The sequence below is a fragment of the Diabrotica virgifera genome, chromosome 1 (genome assembly GCF_917563875.1).
Source record: "Diabrotica virgifera virgifera chromosome 1, PGI_DIABVI_V3a".
NCBI lineage: Eukaryota > Metazoa > Arthropoda > Insecta > Coleoptera > Chrysomelidae > Diabrotica > Diabrotica virgifera.
In genome coordinates this window covers 18025442-18047511 of record NC_065443.1, presented here as the reverse complement: position 1 = coordinate 18047511, position 22070 = coordinate 18025442, and the positions used below count along the sequence as shown (strand labels likewise).

At 31.1% G+C, this 22070-nt stretch overlaps 1 protein-coding gene across 3 annotated transcripts in view; it reads right to left on the bottom strand.

Moving 5' to 3' along the window:
* Positions 1-316: 316 nt before the first annotated feature.
* Positions 317-22070, bottom strand: part of LOC126887513 (E3 ubiquitin-protein ligase sina-like) — a 78544-nt gene continuing 56790 nt past the window's right edge. For 2 of the 3 annotated variants that reach the window (XM_050655142.1, XM_050655147.1), the window contains 3 exons: positions 18477-18715; positions 12844-12934; positions 317-2304 (listed from right to left, as the gene is read on the bottom strand). In XM_050655142.1, coding sequence (XP_050511099.1) covers positions 1761-2304; positions 12844-12934; positions 18477-18715 — 874 coding nt within the window. In that variant the 3' untranslated portion in view covers positions 317-1760. The remainder of the gene's footprint in view (positions 2305-12843; positions 12935-18476; positions 18716-22070) is intronic. The other variant, XM_050655154.1, reaches the window with a different exon arrangement.

Below are 22070 nucleotides of genomic sequence, written 5' to 3'. Positions count from 1 at the left end.
ATTGTATTGCAAAAAACTTTTCGGGATTTCATCAATCGATGTTTAAAGAACTACCTACCTCGGCAACATTTAAATTTTCAGTTTTTCACATAGTTTTTGAGGGTTAAAAATGGCCGATTTCGCAATTTTTCAATTTTTAATCGCTTATATGTCAAAAACTATCATTTTTAGAGAAAAGTCACTAAAGACCTTTTCGGTTTGGAATGATCCAAAAAACCTAAAAAAAACTTTTTTCTATGCCAAAAAAATAATTTTAGGAAAAAAACAAAAAAAAAACGTTTAAAAAATTTTTGACCACCTTTTGGTCCTGGCAACATGCAAATTTGTTAAAAGTAGTCCTTTTAGAGTAAGATTGTGCAAAAAATCCGAATCAGAATATTTTTCCTAGCGGATGCGCAGTGGCTTTCTAGACTAAATCGGAGTACGTTATAATAATGATCCTCAACTTAAGAAAATTACAAAAATCGAACTTTTTCAGCATTTTTACAAACTCCAAATGAATACTGCCACATATCAATGTAGATCAACTCCATTTTTACAGTTGGCATTATATAATCTGCATTATGTAATTGTAATTATGTAATCTTATGTAATTTCTTATTGAAATTCGTCAACTGGTAAATTCATCTTGTTTTCTTTCATTAAAAGTTATTGAAAACTATTTTTGAAGGCGCAAATTTATGTTAAATATAAAATATTAAAAATATTTTGCACAAACAACAGTATGGGCAGTATCCATTTACAGTAAATAGTTAATCAAAGGCCTAAGGTTCCAGAGGTTGGTCCACAAGAAAGACATTTTATAGCCGTTCCCAATATTCTGGAAAAATAAAGGTACATATTTGTATGAGTATTTAGGTAACCTTATGGTAAAAATGTTTGTGAAATTTCTACAGGAAGACGTTTTAAAGAAAAATGAAGGAGTATAATGTATAACAGCAGATAGTTTATGGACTTCGTTAGTAATTTCTTTGATAATTATGTAATTGGTGCTGACTCTGTTATTCTGAGTTCTTCTAGGTTGGTGGAGCGAATATTTATTGAGAAACATCAAAACTAATAATCTAACGTTTATTCTTTCAAAAAGTTATATCTAAAAAGGGTGCCAAATTATGCCTCGCAGTCTTATCAAAGTTAAACCAGTATTTTGTAATATGTGTAGGTGCTGTATAATACACAGTGATACCATCAAGTTTTTAAAACTTCTTAATGTATAATGCAGCATTTCACAGATGACACGATGCTGTTAGAAAATTTACTAAATGTTTTAAATGTTTGTAATGTAATGTAAGTATGTAATTTGATAAACAATTTCAGCAGCTTTTCAACACGCATTTGAATATTTCACAAATATTTTCTGACTTTTGTCTTGAACTAATTAAGGAAACAGGAAATGATTACGTTGTAACCTTTCGTTTGGTATCTTAGAATGCGAAGTTCAGCCACCCTGTATATTACTAAAACTTATTGTAAACAACACAACTAAACTATGTCCCTAAATATATTCAGCGAAAAAAAAAATTAGGTTATAACCCTTGCAAGTTTGTTTTAATTGATAATAACCAATATCTAGGCTAATTGGTTAAAAACATTTCTCTCCATGGCCATGGAACTGCAATTAGCAAAGAAATGAACACATCTTAGAAACTAAAAATAACCAATTAATAAAAACTAAATTTAAGTGTTAAAATATCAAACATGCAAATAATTTTAATGATAACTGATTACTGATAACAAATAACTGATTACTGTATTTCAATTTAACTTTTAATTTTATTTTCAATTTCATTTTCAGTTTTATTTTCGATGTCAATAATTTGTGGTAGAACAAGTTTTCTATCAATAATTTCTATCGAATAGCGAAGAGTACCGCTAGTGTCACAAAGATCTTTAATCATATCAAAATTTGTCGTCAAATACATGTTTCCGATGAATTTGTTGTTATCATTCTTCAGTGGGTAACAGGGTCCTAGCAAAGAAACTACTTCTTTTCCTGTGTTTTTTAAAAATATTCCAATCTTAAATAAGAATGTCTTGTCGAACGATGGTTTATCCAAAGAGTACACAGCAAACCTCATTAAGCCGCTTTCTGCATTTACGTCCCAATAGCAACGGAACAGAGTGTCGTGTATGTACAGTAGTATGTAGTGATACTGATAGTGGATTTTGCGTCTGTCTGCAACTGGGTAAAAAGTTGTGACTGTTCGGGTTATCTCCTTTTGAAACACTATTTTACCCGGATGATTGGTTTTGCAATGGCCTATTATTTCAGATCGCATTCCTTTCCAATTGCAGCTCCTGTATCTAGTAAACAAAAGTTTAATTTTAATTTTTTTAAATCTTATCTAGAGAATTATAAATTTTAGAAATGAAACCTAATAAATAATTTATGTTATTTTAATTGGTTGGCAAAAAGTGAGTTTTAGTTTTCCACAATTAAATGATTAGGAATAGTGTTTGATGTGGTAAAGTGCAGTGCCTTGTAAAGCTGGGATAAAGGTCAAGGTGTCCGAAAAGTTGATCCGGATTTTGACTTTTTGCGCGCTACATGTGAGAGAACGTTAATTAATACCCGAAAATAGAAAAAGGTGTATTAATGTAATAATAATAGAAAAAAATATACAAAAGTTAGATTTTATTATAACAAACGTTATATTGAGAGTATGTCTAGTATAAGAGTACAAGAGAATTGGAAAAAGAGAAGCAGATATGAGTATAAAGAGGAGGAATTATTTGGAAAAGGCAAGGCTGTGAGGAGATCAGTAAATAAGAGCGGTAACCAAAATGACGACATGTTGTATATTATGTATATGATGCATAAAATTCTGTCAAAGTAAGATGATATGGCAAAATAAAAAACCTGTGCAGAGAGCAAAGAGACTTTGAATTGTATGAGAGAGTTGAACGAAAAGAATATGCAGTCAAAGAAAGAACTCAAAAAAGCAAATAAATAGAACAAATTAAGAGAGACAAAGAAAAATAGGCGAAAAAGTTGATTTTAAAAAGCGATCTGTCCAGTCAAGACCCACTCGGGTTGTAGAGCGAGGTGAAGAGAAGAAAAAAAAGTATAAAATTTTATTTTTAGTACTGGACAACAAACCGTATGTCTTCCAATTTATTACTGTGACTCAAACAAGAATGCCACAAAATTGTAAATTTCACAAATTTCGCAGAACTCCTTTTGCTTCCAGTGACTTCTGCAAAGACTAAAATTTTAATTTAATATTGTTCTTATCTTTAGAAAAATATGGGCTAAAACTGAATATGTATAATAAACTAAAATAGACTAAAAAAATATACGATAATAATAAAAAAAAAGGAAGGGTTGAGAAATACAAATACCTGAGAACCTGGATTTCAGAACATTATAAACAAACAAGCAACAGAAAAGCAAGGGTTAGGACAGAAATAGCAAGAAATGAGTTGGTAAAAATTCTCTGCAATCAGTGGCGGCTGGTCAGGGTCGGCAGTGCCGACCCACACATTTATGGACACATTATAGATTTTTTTTTAAATATTTAATTTAATCAGAGTAGATGATATTCATTTCTGTGAAATAAAAAAAAATATCTGTGAGATAATACAGACTAAATTTTATTCATTGTTTTTAAAAAAATTCGATCGATCCCATACGTTAAGTGATCCCTGTGCGCTGTGCGTAAGAGACTTTTCAAAAATGATCCTATAGCCATGCACCCGATTGCGATTGTGTGTTTTCAGCAAGCCGCCCCAGATTGAAGATTTGCTTGTAATAAAAAGCTATGGAATATTAGCCGATAGACTATTATTGTTATTAATTGTTCGTATAGCTAATTTTTTAATTTTAATATACAGGGTTGGTCGAAACTCGGAATGAGTATTTTCTGAGTTTTCTTAAATGGAACACACCCTGTATTTTAGTATTAGCATTGTAAGGGAATAATATTTTATGGTACTTTTTTATTTCTTAAGCATTCTCTATATCTAACTGCTTTCAATTTTGAGTTATGGGTGATTCCAGCCAAATATTAATTGTAACAAAAAATACGTGAAATTTTATTAGGTTGGTCGTGAAAATATTCAGTTGCCAATAATTTTTCGGAAATGAATACATGTTAATCTAGACTTATCTTTAAAATTAGCAGTAATGGTTGAACTATCAAAATAACTACGTAATTAAGATTGTTTTCACAATTAACAATTAAGCACAAATAAAAGAAGTTAGGTATAGGGAATGCTTAAGAAATAAAAAGGTATCATAAAATATCATTTCATTACAATACTAAAATATAGGGTGTTCCATTTAAGAAAACTCAGAGAATACTCTTTCCGAGTTTCGACCAACCTTGTACACTAAAATGAAAAAATTAGCTATACTAACAATTCTTAACAATAGTAGACTATAGTAAAACCATTTAAACATAAACAGTTTTTGTTGTCAAACTGCTACAACTCTACAGGGTGTGAATGTTGCTACGAAATTTAGAAAAAAACTTAATTACCTTTTAAACTACCCTGTATAATATTACAAAACCTCATATTTTAAAAAGACGACACCGAGGAGAATATAAAAATATTAAAACTTCCGGTATGACCGGAAGTAGCAAATAGTGAAAATATTTTCATTAAATAGATCACTATTTAAAACCCCTTCACTTCAATTTTAATAATTCTGTTGCTTTTAGTCCTCGATATATTTCTAATAGGACAGTTATCTGCCTCACCCTATTATAGTGATGATGATATCCAACCTCCGATTGGGAGACTGCACATAAATAAATATTTTCATTATTAGGGCCAAAAAAAAGTTGAAGTATCTGATGAGTGAATAATATGTTTTTCGTACTTCCGGGCCTAAAGTGACAACTTCACTCCCTTGTGACAGGTACTAAAGTGTCACATTTAATCCCTCCGGGATTAAATATTGACGAAACTCCCGGAACGATTAAATCACAAACAAACGAATTTAAGGGATATTTTATTGAAAAATATAATTAATTAGAATGGTAATTAACGTTAATATTCAAATTAATATTGTGACAGTTCGTCATATTGACCAGTCTTTCCTGGGTTAATGCAGCAGGTAACTGACGAGTAACAGATAGGTCCTTTTCATATTGAACTGGTGTTTGTTTCGAAGATCCTGCGGAAACAGGAAGCGAGAATGAGGACTGTGGCATAACTATAGTGGACGAATCGGCGACTTGACCAAATATTTTATCTGAAATTTTTTGTTTATTTTTAATAGACGATTCAATATATCCCTCGGCCACGTTGGAGGATTTCCATCCTCCATGTCTCTTCAGCACGTCTATTGTTGCTCCCGAATCAGCTAACAAAGACGCAGATGTGCGTCTAAAACAATGTCCCGTATAAGACGTCGCATTTTCTAATTTCAAGAAAGCTGCTATTTGCCGTGGAATTGTACCAAACATGTTTTTTCCTACTACTCGCGTAGTACATTCTTTGTTGATGTATTGAACAAAAAATTTTGAATGAGTTGTCCCTGTCTTTCGCAATGCCACATATTTCCGAAATATCGCCACAAAACTGATGGCACTGTTTTCTGAATTTTTGATCACAAAATTTCGGTCAATTTTATTTTTGGTGTTTCTAATCGCAATTAGGAAGGAATCGCCCAAATCTCTCACATCGTCGATTTCTAAATCAACCAACTCTTTTCCACGACAAGCTCCCGCAACGCCCAAAATAAGTGCAACCTACAAAAAAATTGATTTCTTAAAATTTCTGAATATAAACAAATTTCCAAATTTACCTTAAGCATTAAATATTTATCATCCGGAGCCTCCCGTAAGAACTGATCTACCTGCTCAGACGTGAGAATTCTTGACTTCTTTGGCTTAAATCCCTCATTTCTTCTCTTCAAAAAAGCTAATAATTTTGGAAATTTACTTATATCAATATCTTCTCTAATGTTAATAACCGATTTCAGCATTGAGTAATGTGCCCAGAGAGTTGAGGCACAAACCGCTTTTGATTTATCATCGAAGTAGACTAACAGCGCATTTTCAGTAGGTTGTCTCACATTTTTTAAGCGGCACCACTTTTTAAAAGCATCGTACTGCTGCTCGTATAGTTTTCTAGATTTCGGTGGTAACAATTCTTCACCTACTTCGGCTGCTCTTTTATCAATATCAGATACACCTTCTTCACTCATGATACCAATAATTATCAATAACAATGTTTCTTTACAATGACACTAGTAATGACAATGTTTCTAAATTATAACTGTCACAACGCAATGTTACTATGGTAACTTATTTTAAAGACAGTTTATTAAATGAGTTGAAGAGAGAAAAAACTGATTGAAATTATTGAAATAATTAATAAAATCATACCGGAAGTACGAAAAGTATCGTATATACCTTGCGACTGAAGTACATTTAATCCTTCAGGTAAATTATGGCCCTCCCTGCGGTCGGGCCATAAACTTTACCTTCAGGATTAAATGTACTACTTCAGTCCCGCGGTATATAATGTACTATTATATCCTGTATGATTTAGCTACCCGTCAAAAATTAATCACGCAGTATTATGTGTCTCTACAAGTCGCCATCGTTCTTTTTCCGAAGTCAGTTTGCCAAGTGTCGGCTTTTGAGATTCTTTGATGCCAATGCCGACCATTGGCGTGGAAATTAAGAAAAAGGATCAGTTCATCACACGCATATTTCAAGAAAAATCATATAATTTTTATTAATTTTTGCATAATTATATTCAGGAAAATCTCTCAATTTTTGGGCATAAATTGTTTAAACAATTTTTTAAACAAATTAAAAATATCACCTTTTGTGCTCCAAAAAATATTTTTTAGGTTTTTGGGTGACTCTAAATAAGAAAGGTACGGTGTCATTTTTCTCAAAAGTTAATAGTTTTCGAGTTATAGGCGATTTAATATCTGAAAAATGCGAAAATACGTATTTTGGAGGCTTAAAACTCATATTAAAATTATTATCTTTGTGGTTGTCAAGAGCTTAAATTAAAGTTTAAATATTCATTTTGAAGATTCTGAACAGTAATCGGGTCTAACTTCGATTTAGACCGTTGTTTTTTAATTGTTAATTATGCGCGTCCATCCGATTTTAATGTCGTATACTATTTCAAAAATCTCTTATTTTGCTTTGTTCTGAAAAACATTTTTTGAAGTTATACTTCTTTACCGGCGATAGAGGGTAAATTTTTATATGGGAAAACCTAGCGACCGGGCGCATGCGCATTATAACTTTGTTCTGATTGGATGTTCAAATGACATGTCAAAAATTATTCAATATGGCGGTTGTGGCACAGCTGTAGTTAGATTATTTATGGTTGTTGCGTTTTAAAATTTGTGTGAAAAGAAACAACAAACAATATACTGCCTTTTTAAATAGTTTTCATATACCTATATTTTTGGACTTTTGGACTATTTTGGACAAGGAAAACTCATTCTAATTTGGTAAGTAGTTTTTATTATAATCATATTGTAATTATACATTTGTATTAGGTTGAAATACATACATTTATTTTCTCAAGAATGCGGATTTTAGAGAGAAATCCCAAATTAGGTTCGATTTTTATTTTTAAATTATGATTTTTTGGCGTAGATTTATTTATCTAGTAGGTATGTAATGCTTTGATTTACATACTTAATTTGATTAGCAACAAAAGTTCTACCAATCTTCATCTAATATATTGTTTTCTTACTGTTTTGTTATATTTTTATATTTTCTTCCACAAAATTTAACCTACATAATTTAATTTTCAAAACAATTGTCAAACAGTAAAACGTTCAGTTACCGTATTTTTCCACATGATAAATAATGTAAGATTGGACGAGTGAGTCTACGCTTCGATTACGAGTCAAAGCGGCACGAAATTCAAGGGTTCAATTCCCGAGGCAAGTTTTACTTTTTTATTTTTTTTAAGCATGTTATGATTGTAAGTATATTTGTTATATAATTTTTTTTTTCAGAAAATGCGTATTTAAAATTTTTGCCAACAATTATTATCGTTCAGAAATCATTTTTTCTTTGTGGCATTTTTCAATGTGTTTGTGTGCGTTTTATTCTTTTATTTTTTTAAATTTTTGGTATTGTTTTAAAAATCACATAATATGTAGTAGAAGTATAACTTCTTACGTGCGTACAAAGTACACACACATTCTTTTTTTTTTGTTTATTTTGTGTGTCATTCTAAACAAAAAAGGTTTCTTGTAATTTTCTAAGATGTTAATAGTTTTCGAGTTGTAAGCGATTTAAAATCTGAAAAATGCAAAAATACGCATTTTCGAGGCTTGAAAACTCATATGTAAGTTATAGTTTTTGACGTTATCGTGTGCTTAAATTGAATTTTAAACATTCATCTTCAAGATTCTGAAGAGAAATCGGGTCTAACTGTAATTTAGACCGTTGTTTTTTAATTGTCAATTATGCGCGTCTATCCGATTTTTATGTCGTACACCATTTATTTCAGAAATCTCTTATGAACTTCTCAGAACAATGAAAAGAAATATTTTGTGTTTAGAATGGCCTACAAAATCTAAAAAAAAATGTTTTTTGAAATAGTATACCACATAAAATCGGATGGACGCGCATAATAAACATTTAAAGCACAATGGTCTAAATTGAAGTTAGACCCGATTACTATTCAGAATCTTGCAAATTAATGCTTAAACTTCAATTTAAGCTCTTGACAACTTCAAAAATAGTAATTTAAATATGAGTTTTTTAAGCCTTTAAAATGCGTATATTGGCATTTTTCAGATCGCCTATAACTCGACAACTATCAACTTTTGAGAAAAATGACAAGGTACCTGTCTTGTTTAGAATGACCAAAAAATTTAAAAAATCATATTTTGGAGCAAAAAAGGTGATGTTTTGTTTAAACAAATTCTGCACAAAAAATTAGATCGACGCCCTTCAGATTTGTTTAAGGGGATATTTTTGAACAGGAATTTGCAAATAAATCGAATTATAAATTTTTTCAGACTGCAACGTCCTCACAATATGGAATATCTACCTATTTTCTTTGTAATAAACTAATAAGTTATAAACTGTCTTATAAACATTGATAAACGTGCTTTGCAGCGGTGTCAACCCTACCCAATCTTTTATTTCGTCACTTTCGTTTTAAGGAATGATATGCAACAGCTCCTAATTTAATAATTTTATAGATCGTCTTTTACCCGATTTTTGTTTATTCCTGAATTCTCGAAACAATTGCATTATCAGTCATTCCAGTATATTCTTTTTTGAAACGAGTTCACATTGGACGTGCAAATCGTTTTTTTAATTCGATTAATTATTTATAGAGTAGCAAAGTATAACCTAACCTTCCAGTTACAACTCCGCCACTGTTGGATGGACAACGACAAAATTTGTCTGTAGAGACACAGGTGTTCCGCTGTGCTGTGTTGCCATCAACGATGGCCGAAATACGATGCCAATTTAACGTTAGGCAGAGTAGGGAAGAACTAACTAATAGTGTTCTTTTGTTGTTGAATTGAAACGAAATATAAATATAAGTAATGGATGTGACAATCACAGTTTGGTTTTTTATTACTTAAAATTTGATACTTTCAATGTTTAAACTTGTTTTAACATTAAAGCAAATTCTTAATATCTCGTTAAAATCAGCAACATGGCAACGTCAATTTAAAAGGGGCTTCTTAATTTTGTCCAGCCTACAGTGTTGCCGATACTCCAAAATTTCTTTAAAGTATAATATATACAAAGTTGCTTCAATTTTATTAGTGATGGCCCATTGAAATCTTATGTACGTAGTTAACTAATTTATATGTTTTTTAAGAATATTTTCATATTATCTTTCTCACAGTGTCATTGAATAACAATTGAATATTAAAGTACAGAAAACATTTTCAGAATATATAAACTTGGGAATTTTAGGAAATATATCTGACAACCTTGATTCGAAAGCCGGTCTCTTTGATATCAATATGACTGCTGATTATGTTGGAAAATTATTAGTGGATAAACGTACATTAAGAACTATACCCAGTGTATAATTGCCTGTATTCAGTGGCGGTTCTAGCCCGGGGCAGGGGGCAGCTGACCCCCAATTTTTACAGGACTTTTGTACTATAATATTCGTTAAAAAGTCACGTTATCTTGTTTATTAACCGGTTGTGTTCCCTTGCCCCCCAGTTTTTTTGTCTACTTCTGTGCATTCTGTAATACTGGCCACTGCCACTGCCTGTATTCTACTTCTAGGACAAGCACACAAAATATTTTTAGAATAATTTGTGTAACAATCACTAGCTCATATTCTATATTGCCGTAGAAACGATAATAGTTATTTATGAAACAGTTCGTGAAGTATGCTTTTTGCGCACGCAAGCGATCTTCAGAGCTCGAGCGGTGCGAGTGCTATACATCGCGTAAGTGCGCAAAAGGTACCTACTTCACGCACAGTTTCATACAATATTTTATCTACGATAAACAAAGTCCAAATGGAGAACTGTATCAAGCAGACCACGAGGAAGACCCAAAACTAGATGTGAGAACCAGATAGTCGAGGAGCTTAAGAATATGGGAGTCAGAGAATGGGTAACCATAAGCAAAAATAGAAACGAATGGAGAAAAACTGTATAAGATGGCAAGTCACACAACCAATTGTAAAACGAAAATGTTAATGCGGATTGATCCACCGCGACAAACGAATCGGAAGAGCCCAAAGAGGACGGCAATCACTCCGCTAGGAGTGTGGATGCCATGATGATGATGAAACAAATAAAAAAACTGCAACTCCTCGTCACTGGAATACAATTCTACTAAAACTTCGACATTTAAAAATTCAAGCTTCTTTCAAACGACAAAACTGTCAAAACTTTTGTTGTAATTTTTTGCTCACATGTCATTACCATGACAACGCGAAAGTTAAGGATATTTGATTATATGAAAAAGCTTGCCAAAAAACAGTGCGAAAAAGTAAATCTCATTTAAAATATATTGTTACTTCACGCACGTTTTAAGCCCTTCACGTACCTACTGCGATCTATAATGACAGTTTTCACAAACTAAAAACTTATACATAATATAAGATAGAGTAGATAAAATAATTTATAAATCCATAGATTTTTTATTTTTGGAAAAGTTATCTCTCGAAAAAGAAAATCCCTTTTTCTCAAATATTTATTTGCAATTTCCTTTCTATTCCTCTGTTCATGTTTTTCCCTCTCTTCTAGTATGCTTTTTCTCATGAGCATCTTTTAGTGCGTCACAGTTTTTCGATTCCTTTCTAACGCATTAAATTGCATGTGACAGAAAAAACGCACGTCAGTGATTACATTTCGTCGGTGACATTTATAACATTTATTCTAGTTGTCAATAGATGGCGCTATAATCGAAAAAAAAAATTATTTACTAATTATATAATATATCTACGAATATAATCTGTACAATTTATAAGACTATACAATATACAAATTAAAGAAAACACCATTGTATAAATGCAATAAACACAATTGATTTGATTTTATGCCAAATTGCAAATAAAATGTGACAACTGTCAGATTTAACCAAAAATGTCATGTCACTAAAATGTATATTATCACGGACTTACCTTTTTTTCTATCATTTGTGACGCACTGAAAAATGCTCATGAAAAGAAGCATATCTCCGCAATTAATTGCTGTTAAGTTTCTCTAGGACTACCTCTTCTTTTTTATTTTAACTTCTTACTCGTGTCTCGTTGGTAGTGTGATCAACTCCGTTGAAGTCGAATTCGGGACAAAGCTGAAAAAAAAAATACCTGAAATCCGGGACTTTTCCAATGAAAATCGGGCCTTTTTTTTAAATGTAGAACTTGTGCATACATAAATTGTTATTGTTTTTGAATCTTCTTTCAGAATACGATAATAATTATTAAAATATAGAAACCAAAAAAAGTCTACAGTTCGAGTTTTCGTAGAATTATAGTACTACGATATAAAATGCATGAGTTTTGGATGTGGTACTTATTGGTATGTATCAGGTTTAGTGGTGTATTTCCTACACTCTACAAATTGTCGACTTTTTCATCTCACCAATTCAATGTAAAGTGAATTCTTAGAAGAATAAAGTACTCAAAATTTCAAAATAGAATTTTACCAAAACGTTGAAAATTCGGATGGCCCGGAAGCCTTGTTCGGGACGCCGGGACACGACTTCGTAATTCGGACCATATCTCGGATTTTTCGCACTAGTTGGTCACACTACTCGTTGGTGATTCCCTGCTTAAGTGCCATAAGTGTTTATAGAAATATGTGCACCATGCAGTGTATTTTTTATTACCATTGTTTATACTTAAACTGACTCTTCAAGGTAAGTTTAGACCTATTTAGCGATTGATAATAGTAGAATGCCCTTTGAGATATTTGAATTGTTACAGCCGTGTAGTTCTACTTGTTTCGTCACGAGCAGCAGCCATGTTTTATACAACGAAATTTCTAAATCCGTCCCCTTTGACGTCTATTGGTGTCAGCCTATGATGAGGATAGTTCTAGTGTTAAAGATGCACCATGTGCCATTTGTGGAAAACGTTTTTGGCAAGACAAGTGAAGAGAAAAATGTATAAGGTGTTCAGAATGCTTTAATGGTATCATGAGATGTGTTCATCTTCAACCAAAGTCAAAAATTTTGTTTATGATCTACATATTCTGGATGTGTAAATCGATATAACTTATGTATAAAATGGATAAACATGTTCTCAATAAATTTAATAAAATAAGAAATAATACTGTTTAAATCACGTTTTACAAAAAACGTCATACATACGTTTGCTTAAATAAGTTTTTTCAATTATTTTAACTCTAAATAAAATTACATAATGTAAGATTTTGCTTAAGGGGACGGTATTTGGGCACCTTACCTTACAAACCTTAGTGGGCATGAAACTGAAGAAAATTCACAATATTCCTCATGGGTTGTCAGTGAGTCACTCTTTCCACTGAAAATGCATCCTAAAAATAATAAAATTCATTCGTTATTTTTTAATATACAGGTTACTAGCAATAAGTATGATTGCATCTTTTCGGAAGTAGTTGTATTTAAAATGTTGAAATAATGGGCGAAAGAATATTGCCGTCAAAAGATATCTGAACTACGAAAATTGAGAAGTAGATGCTTAAGAAAACAATGTGTTGTTTATCGTAATGTGTACAATTCTGTACGGGCGCAGCATCAGAGTTCTACATTGATATTCACACTGTGTGTGTGTGTGTGTGTGTGCAGTAGAGCTAAAAGGAGCGTCTATTGCGTTCATCGATGAACGATCGTCGCTGAGCGAAGATGGCGGTGTATACCTACTGCTTGTATGCAGTGTGGTGCAACGTGGCGTAAGTGATAACGATGTTGAAAAAGTAACTATTCGTTACAAAGTACTCGTTACTTACGAATACCGAAATAACGATTATTATACAGAGAGGTAAATCGTTACTTTGATTACTCTGATTACTTCGTGCCAATCGTATCAGAACGAGTACCTATTTTGATTTTGAGTATTGTATCTACTCGGTTAATATCGGAGTCGGACCGGTATTCCACGAGTGTTAGGTATCAGTACAGTTAACTAAAATTTTATCTATGAAGGGCGAAGGCTATGACGAGTTTAACAGGATTATAGGGCGCTGAGAAGTATCTGACACAGAATATAAATATCATTTAAGAGAGCATGCGCCCAGAAACAGATGTCTATACGATTTGTCGAGGTAGATAATTCACAGAATTTCACAGATGTTAGTTCTTTTGAAAATAAAAATGCAACACATTAGATTTTAATAATAAATACACACTATCCATATCAGACCTAGAAAAAATAGCTTAGATTGACCAGAAAATATGTAGATATAAAATATAAAATAAATGATAATATTTCTAGACTATGATCATCAACTTTAATTTTACATGTAGGTATGGCATTGTAGTGCGGCCGATATGTGAAACAATTGCACATTTAATGATACAAGCATATAATTTGGACCACCTATACTACACATATAAAGGTTCAAATTTAGATATGAGGCCATCTCAGCTTTTGCCTTTTACAAAAATGGCGGACATTCAAAATGACGACTATACATATGTGTTTAATAGTACCATAACTCTTGAACGAAAAGTCCGATTTTAACCAAATTTGGTATATAGGTTCTTTTTTTGATTTACAAGACGAATGTGGTGAACCAGAAGAATCGGTTTACCAAAAGGTGTGTTTTTACTGGTTGTTTATGTAAAAATATGTTTTTTTTAATTTTTTCCCTCCGTATACAGCGTGTCTACTTAAGTTGGAAACATATGGGAAACTTTTTTGTTATTGATTTTACGAAAAAAAGTTATTCTTTATAAAAAGTTCTGCATGCTCTTAAACCTAAGATTCAATCACTAGATATCAAATTTTGTCAATATTATACGAGGTATGTCAAAAAATATAAACTTCGTTCAAGAGTAAAGTACCTTTATTTCTCTCAATATCGAAAATTATTATTATGAAAAGTTGTTTGGAAATAAAAACTAAGATCAAATATGCAATCACATGCTTCTAATTGGAAAAAAATATTTTCCAAATGTTTCTCAAATTTATTGATAACTTCGTTTTTATTTATTACACATACGATAACTCTTTTATTATTACTTTTACGAAAAAAAGGTATTCTTTATAAAAAGCTCTGTATGTCCTAAGACCGAAGATGCAACCATCAGATATCACATTTTATTAATTTTATACGAGGTATGTCAAAAAATATGAATTTCACTCAAGAGTAAAGTACCTTTATTTTTTACAATATTGAAAAGCGTTATTAAAAAAGTTGTTTAGAATTAAAAACTATGTTTCAATATGCAATTACATTCTTCTAATTGAAATATTGTGAAATATAAAGGTACTATAATCTTGAGAGAATTTCATATTTTTTGACACACCTCGTATAAAATTAATAAAAGTTGATATATCATGGTTGTGTCTTAGGTTTTAGACCATGCAAAGCTTTTTATGAAGAATAACTTTTTTTCGTATAATGAATAATAAACGAGTTATCATATTTGTAATACTAAACAACGATGTTGGGTATCCATAAATTTAAGAAAAAAATTTTATTTCAATTAGAAGCATGTAATTGCATACTTGATCTTAGTTTTTAATCCCAAACAACTTTTTAATCATAAGAATTTTCGATATTGAGAAAAATAAAGGTACTTTACCCTTGACCGAAATTCATATTTTTTGACATACCTCGTATAATATTGAGAAAACTTGATATCTGATTATTGAATCTTAGGTTTTGGGAGATGCAGAACTTTTTATAAAGAATAACTTTTTTTCGTAAAATTAATAATAAAAAAGTTTCCCATATGTTTCCAACTTAAGTAGACACGCTGTATATTGATTTTTCAAAAAGGTAATACCGCAATTGAAAAGAGCGTAAAAATATTTTGTAGAAAATTTGTTGAACTTTTTAGATATGTTAATTATCATTTAATAAATGCATAACGTATCTTCACATGTACCTATGTGTGGCAGATTCGTGCAAATATTCTAAGAATTATTGTGAATTTAATAGTAGAATCATATAATTTGGACCACATTTACTACACACATCAAGGTTCAAATTTAGATAGGAGGCCATCTCAGATTTTACCTTTTACAAAAATGGCGGGCATTCAAAATGGCGACTATACATATTATGTGACTAATAACACGATAACTTTTGAGCGAAAAGACTGATTTCAACCAAATTTGGTATATAGGTTATTCTTTTGATGTGTAACACCAAGGTCTTAAACCGAAAGAATTGATTTACCAAAAGTTGTGTTTTTCCTAATTTTTATGTAAAAACATGTTGTTCTTTTACCAATTCTTTCACCCTGTATATATTAATTTTTCAAAAAGGTAATACCGGCTTTGAAAAGAGCGTAAAAATATTTTTTAGCAAATATTTTGAACTCTTTAGTTGTGTTAATTACCAATTAATAAATGCATAACGTATCTTCACATGTACCTATGAACCTATGTGCGGCAGATTCGTGCAAATAATATAAGAATTATTGTGTACTTAATGCTAAAAGCATATAATTTGGACCACATACACTATACATACAAAGATTTAAATTTAGATATGAGGTCATCTCAGATTTTGTCTTTAACAAAAATGGCGGGTATTCAAAATGAATCTGCCGCACATAGATACATGTGAAGATACGTTATGCATTTATTAAAAGGTAATTAACATAACTAAGAAGTTCAAAATCTTTCTTAAAAAATATTTTTACGCTCTTTTCAATGGCGGTATTAGCTTTTTGAAAAAATTATATATACAGGGTGGAAGAATTGAAAAAGAACAACATATTTTTACATAAAAAACAGTAAAAACACAACTTCTGGTGAACCGATTCTTTCGGTTCAAAACCTAGACCTTACTCATCAAAAAAAGAACCTTGATGCCAAATTTGGCTTAAATCGGACTTTTCGTTCAAAAGTTATCGTGCTATTAGTCACATATCTATACAGCCGCCATTTTGAATGCTCACCATTTTTGTAAAAGGCAAAGTCTGAGATAGCCTCATATCTAAATTTAAACTTTTGTATGTGTAGTATATGTGGTCCAAATTATATGCTTCTACCATTAAATTAACAATAATTCTTATAATATTTGCACGAATCTACCACACATAGGTACATGTGAAGATACGTTATGCATTTATTAAATGGTAATTAACATAACTAAAAAGTTCAAAATATTTCCTAAAACATATTCTTACGCTCTTTTCAATGGTGGTATTACCATTATGAAAAATTAATATATACAGGCTGAAAAAATTGAAAATAAATTTTTTACATAATATAAAATAGTTTAACATAAGAAACCAGATAAAACAAAACTTCTGGTAAACCGATTCTTCCAGTTCACGATATCGATCTTGTAAATCACAAAAGGAACCTATGTAGCAAATTTGGTTGAGATCGGACTTTTCATTCAAAAGATATCGTGCTATTAGTCACAAATGTATAGTCGCCCAATTTGAATTACCGCCATTTTTGTAAAAGGCAAAATCTGAGATGGCCTCATATCTAAATTTGTACCTTTATATGTGCAGTATATGTTGACGAAATTATACGTTTGTATCATTAAATGTGCAATTCTCATAATATTTGCACGAATCTGCCGCACTATTGTTTTTATTAGACCACGGCATTTAACACTAAAAACACAGGAATAAATCTATTTTTAAATATAGTAGGTACCTAGAGACTTGCAACTTTTTGCATTGTATTTAGGATTAGGATGACGTCTGGAGAAAAGTCTACAATAAAAAAATAGGTGGAAATGCATTATTACATTTTAAAGTGTATAAGACGCATCGAAAAATGCATAAACATGATAAAATCATGTATATTAAGGGACAGATTTTCTTATTTCGGGGTATTGGGGGTCACTGAACACGAATTTGCAATCAGAACCGACCTCCGAAACACCTGGGTGCCCAGGATTACTGCTAAGGTACGTCATCTAGAGTTTCGAGGGTTTGTTTTTGGCACTTACTTGATGCAAACAGATTACTCGAGATTACCAGTGGCGGCTCGTGATTTTTACAATAGGGGAGGCTATACCTAACTCTAAAATATCTAGACAAATTTGCACTAGCAAAAAAATGCGCCAAAAAATGTAATGTAAGGCCCCATTTTTTGACCATTTTTTATTTAGATTTCATAATATCACCCTAATTCATAATTTCATAATATCATACCATTTTAAAAATAATTCGTCTAATTGTAAAAGTTTAATACCAAAGTTTGTGTCGTTTATTTGTTAACAATTCCATCTTTGTAAGTAGATGTGCATATCAAAATAAATACAGATTTGAACTTTTGCAGTCCATACAGGTTCACATTTTTTAAGATACTCAACTGAATTTTTTTTAATTCTAAACGCGGCCTACTTAGTTTTTGAATTAAACCCAGAAAAGTTCTAGCACAAATTTCATACTTCGTTTTCTCGATACTTTACTTTTTTGACTTATGACAATCTTTGAGCGGAGGTGCGATATGTATTTGTATAATGTTCTACTGTTCGAAATTTCCCACTTTAAGTGGTAAGCTACAATAGTGCCACATTTTTTTATTTCCATAAACGAAAACGATTTCCTAAATTAGTTTTTAGTTTTTTGAGCTACCTATACGTAGAAATTTGCAAAAGTTTACAGATGTCAGCAACAGCTATGCTGTCTATTCTCTTGTGATAGTGTTATCTCTCCAAACAAGCGATAATTTTAAATCAAATTTTAGAAGTATAACTAAAAATGATCAGAAAAGTTAGTAGAAAAAAGCAAAAAAAAACTAAAACGGACTCAAATAATTACTATTTTATAATTATGAAAAATCCAGAAACAAAATATTTTTAGTAAATAATGATTGTTTTTGTGTGTTCTATAAAAAATATATAGAATGGTTTCTTATTTGAATTTTTTGTTTATTTCCGTGCAAAACTACACAATAATAATTAATATACTTACCCTGGTCACAATATTTGCATGGAAATAAGAGACAGGCATGTATTTGCTCCAAAAGAATGCATCGGTAAGGGCTCTTCTCAGCTTTACATAAAGCACAGTTCTCAATGGTCTCAAAACAGTGAGTGCAAAAGCTGTGTCCAGACACACATTGTCCTATTGGAGGATGCATGTATTTAAAGCAAACAGGGCACTCGAAATTACTAATGAGGCTTTTTACAATAGTTTCGTTAGTTGCCATGCTAAAATCATTTAATAATTCAGAGGTATCTGTAAAATAGTTATTTATGTACCGCCTCAGTAAAGTTACTCTTTATCGAACGAGTCTGATATTATGAGCAGAGCGGGAACAGACGAGTTCGATAAAGAGTCTTTACTGACGTGGTGCATACAAAATTTTATCGCCAGCAATTTGATATTGGTTTTAATAATCGCTGTGTCTAGGTACACGCTAACGTGTACGCAAATAAAAAAGTTAGGTATTGTACCCTCGGAGATCGCTGGGAAAATGTACACTCAAAATAACAAAATTCAGTTTGGCAACACTGTGTTAATGTTAATAGTAACATATCTCTCTTAAGATAAACAGAAGTGTAATTTAGTCCAGACAATTTAATATATTTTTTTGCCAAGAAAAATGAGATTTTTCAACCAAATAATGTTTGAAATATGATGTGCAAAATAATTTTTAATTGGGTTCAGCTAATGAGCTTGCTTTTTTGTCATTAAAGTAGAAAAAACTTGAAATTTCACTCATTAAATCATTATCGTCTTAATTATTTTAACTGTATAATATCCATCCACCAATTCGGAATGATTAATGGGTTGTTAAAACACTTTATCTGTAGCGGCTTCTGGAATATATTAAAAATATCGAATTTCATTGATAAAATGCGCATATCCCACCGATCTTCGCTTCGATCATACACGCGAAACGTCATAAAGTCAGTGACGTCACTATTTAGCGTGCACTGTTACTGGTTTTTTGCATACACGCTAACTTGAGTCGCGTGTATGCTGTGGTATAGTCGAAGCGAAGATCGGTGGAATATGTGCATTTTATCAATGAAATTCGATATTTTTAAGATATTTCAGAAGCCGCTACAGATAAAATGTTTTAACAAGCTATTAATCATTCAGAATTACTCGACGGATATTAGTACAGTTAAAATAATTGAGACGATAACCGGACAATAATGATTTAATGAGTAAAATTTAGTTTTTTTTACTTTAATAACAACAAAAAGCAAGCCCATTAACAGAACCCAATTAAAAATTATTTTGCACATCATATTTGAAACATTATTTGGTTGAAAAATCTCTGTTTTGTTGGCAAAAAAATATATTAATTTGTTTGGACTAAATTACAGTTGTGCTTATCTTAAAAAGGATATTTTACTATCAACTTTCACACAGTGTTGCCAAACTGAATTTTGTTATTTTGGGTGTAAATTTGTTCCACGGATCTCCGAGGGTACAATAAGTGTATTTTATATTGTACCGCGAGTGTCACAGTCAAAGTGTTAGAATTTGTCTAATCGCGTTGTGCTGACACTTTAATATTGATTAGTAAAAAGATTTCTTATTTTTTATTTGTTTAGTGTTTGTTTTTAAATAAATTATGGAGTGTGAACAAATATTTAATTCTTTTAATAAGTTTAACAACATTTTAAAACAGTATGAAAAAGAGACCATAAATTAATATATATTTTTTTAGTTATAAGTGAAATAGTATTACCGTCCAAAATTAAAATAAAAGGAAGACTCAAATAATAATTTTCACAATAATAATTAACTTACGTATAAAAATTATTTTAACAGTATTTTTTGTACATGTCATGTCAACTAAATACATATTTATTTTGCTAACCTGAATATGAATAAAAAACTTTTATACAGTGAGCACGTAAAGGTTGGAATAAATTCAATTCTTGACATAAAAAGAAGAATTTATGTAATTTATTTAATTCAAAATATATTTTACTGCTCTCAGAAAGCAGAAAAAAATATTTATTTGAAAAATAATCATCGCTTTTCGCTTAAATAAAATGTTTAAACTGTCGAGAGGCATGTGGGTGGCTGCATTAATATTGAATTTAAGCAAAAAACAATATTTATTTGTTAAATAAACATTCTTTTTCCGTTTTCTAAGAGCAGTTAAATGTATTTTGAAATAAATAAATTACATACATTCTTCTTTTTATGTTAACAAATTTAATTAAAAAAAATTTTTTTGGGCACTCTGTATAAATAATTATGTTAATGATTATATTACTGAATACAGAACTGAATTACCTTTCAAATGAGCTATCACACGACCCCTATTCTGATTTAAAAAAAAATCATCGATGACGTCATCACGCCCAGATGGGTGACGTCACTAGTATGATATATATATATATATATATATATATATATATATGCCAAAAAGTCTTAATTTAAGAATAAAAATTGACCTGTTTCGGGATTTTTTTCCAAAATCGTCCGTTCTCGAGAAAATGAATGTATTCTAACCTTTACGTGCTCACTGTCTATACATTCATTTATTACAATTAAGTTTGAAACATCTGAATAGTTCTGCTTCCCTTCCCTTAATAACAAATATTTTGCTATCAAACAAACACTAAACATTAAACATATCAAAATAGCGTATACCAAAATATAGTCACTGCGCACGCTAAATAATGACGTCACTGGCTTGATGAAGTTTAATTCGCGTGTACCTAACTTTTTTATTTGCGTACACGTTAGCGTGTACCTAGACACAGCGTTTAATAATACTTACCTACAATTTACAATTTAAATTTTTTTTTAAATTTCAGACGTAATAAAAATTTCATGACAGTGATGACAGGTGACTTCTGCATGATGGCCGCTTTCGATTTTTAATCGATAATTATCAATATTGAATAATTCTAAATCGGTAAAGTGTTGATTTATTTTATATAAATGTAATTACAAAATACTACAGAAATTCACTTTCCGACATCAATTTAATTAACAATGTATATTTTGTTCAATATTTTTAATAATTAAAGTAAATAAATAGTTAACTCGAATAAATAATCGATTTACTTCCATCGACCACTTACACTCAATTTCGATTAATCGCAGCAGGTAAAGGAAATTCTTCTTTCAGTACAATAAAGTGTTACTTTACTGCCGCAAATGAGGGCAAATGAGTACAGTAATGAATGAATTTTGGCGGTAAAGTATTTTTATAATTATATCATTAAATTAGACAAGCCAAACACAAAGTTACCATTTTCCATCATGTGCCTAAAATGTATGTATTGTTTGCGATTGTTTTGGATTATCGCTAGACAGTCGACAGCCAACGACTCACTCTGTGACTCTGTTGTACGGTTAACCCTTAAGTACTAACATCCCGTCTCTCAGACGGCATCGCTTGTCGAAAGTGGGATATTTCCCTTCCTGGAAAATTTTGAAGGTCATCCGTTTATGACTTTTCAAGTTGGGTTGTTCTTTAGTAGTATTGAATTCGGCAATTTGCTGCAGGTTGATATTCGAAAGATATTTAGCGCCAAAGTGTGATTTCCGTCTAATAGACGGGGTGTTGGATTTTACATTAAAGTG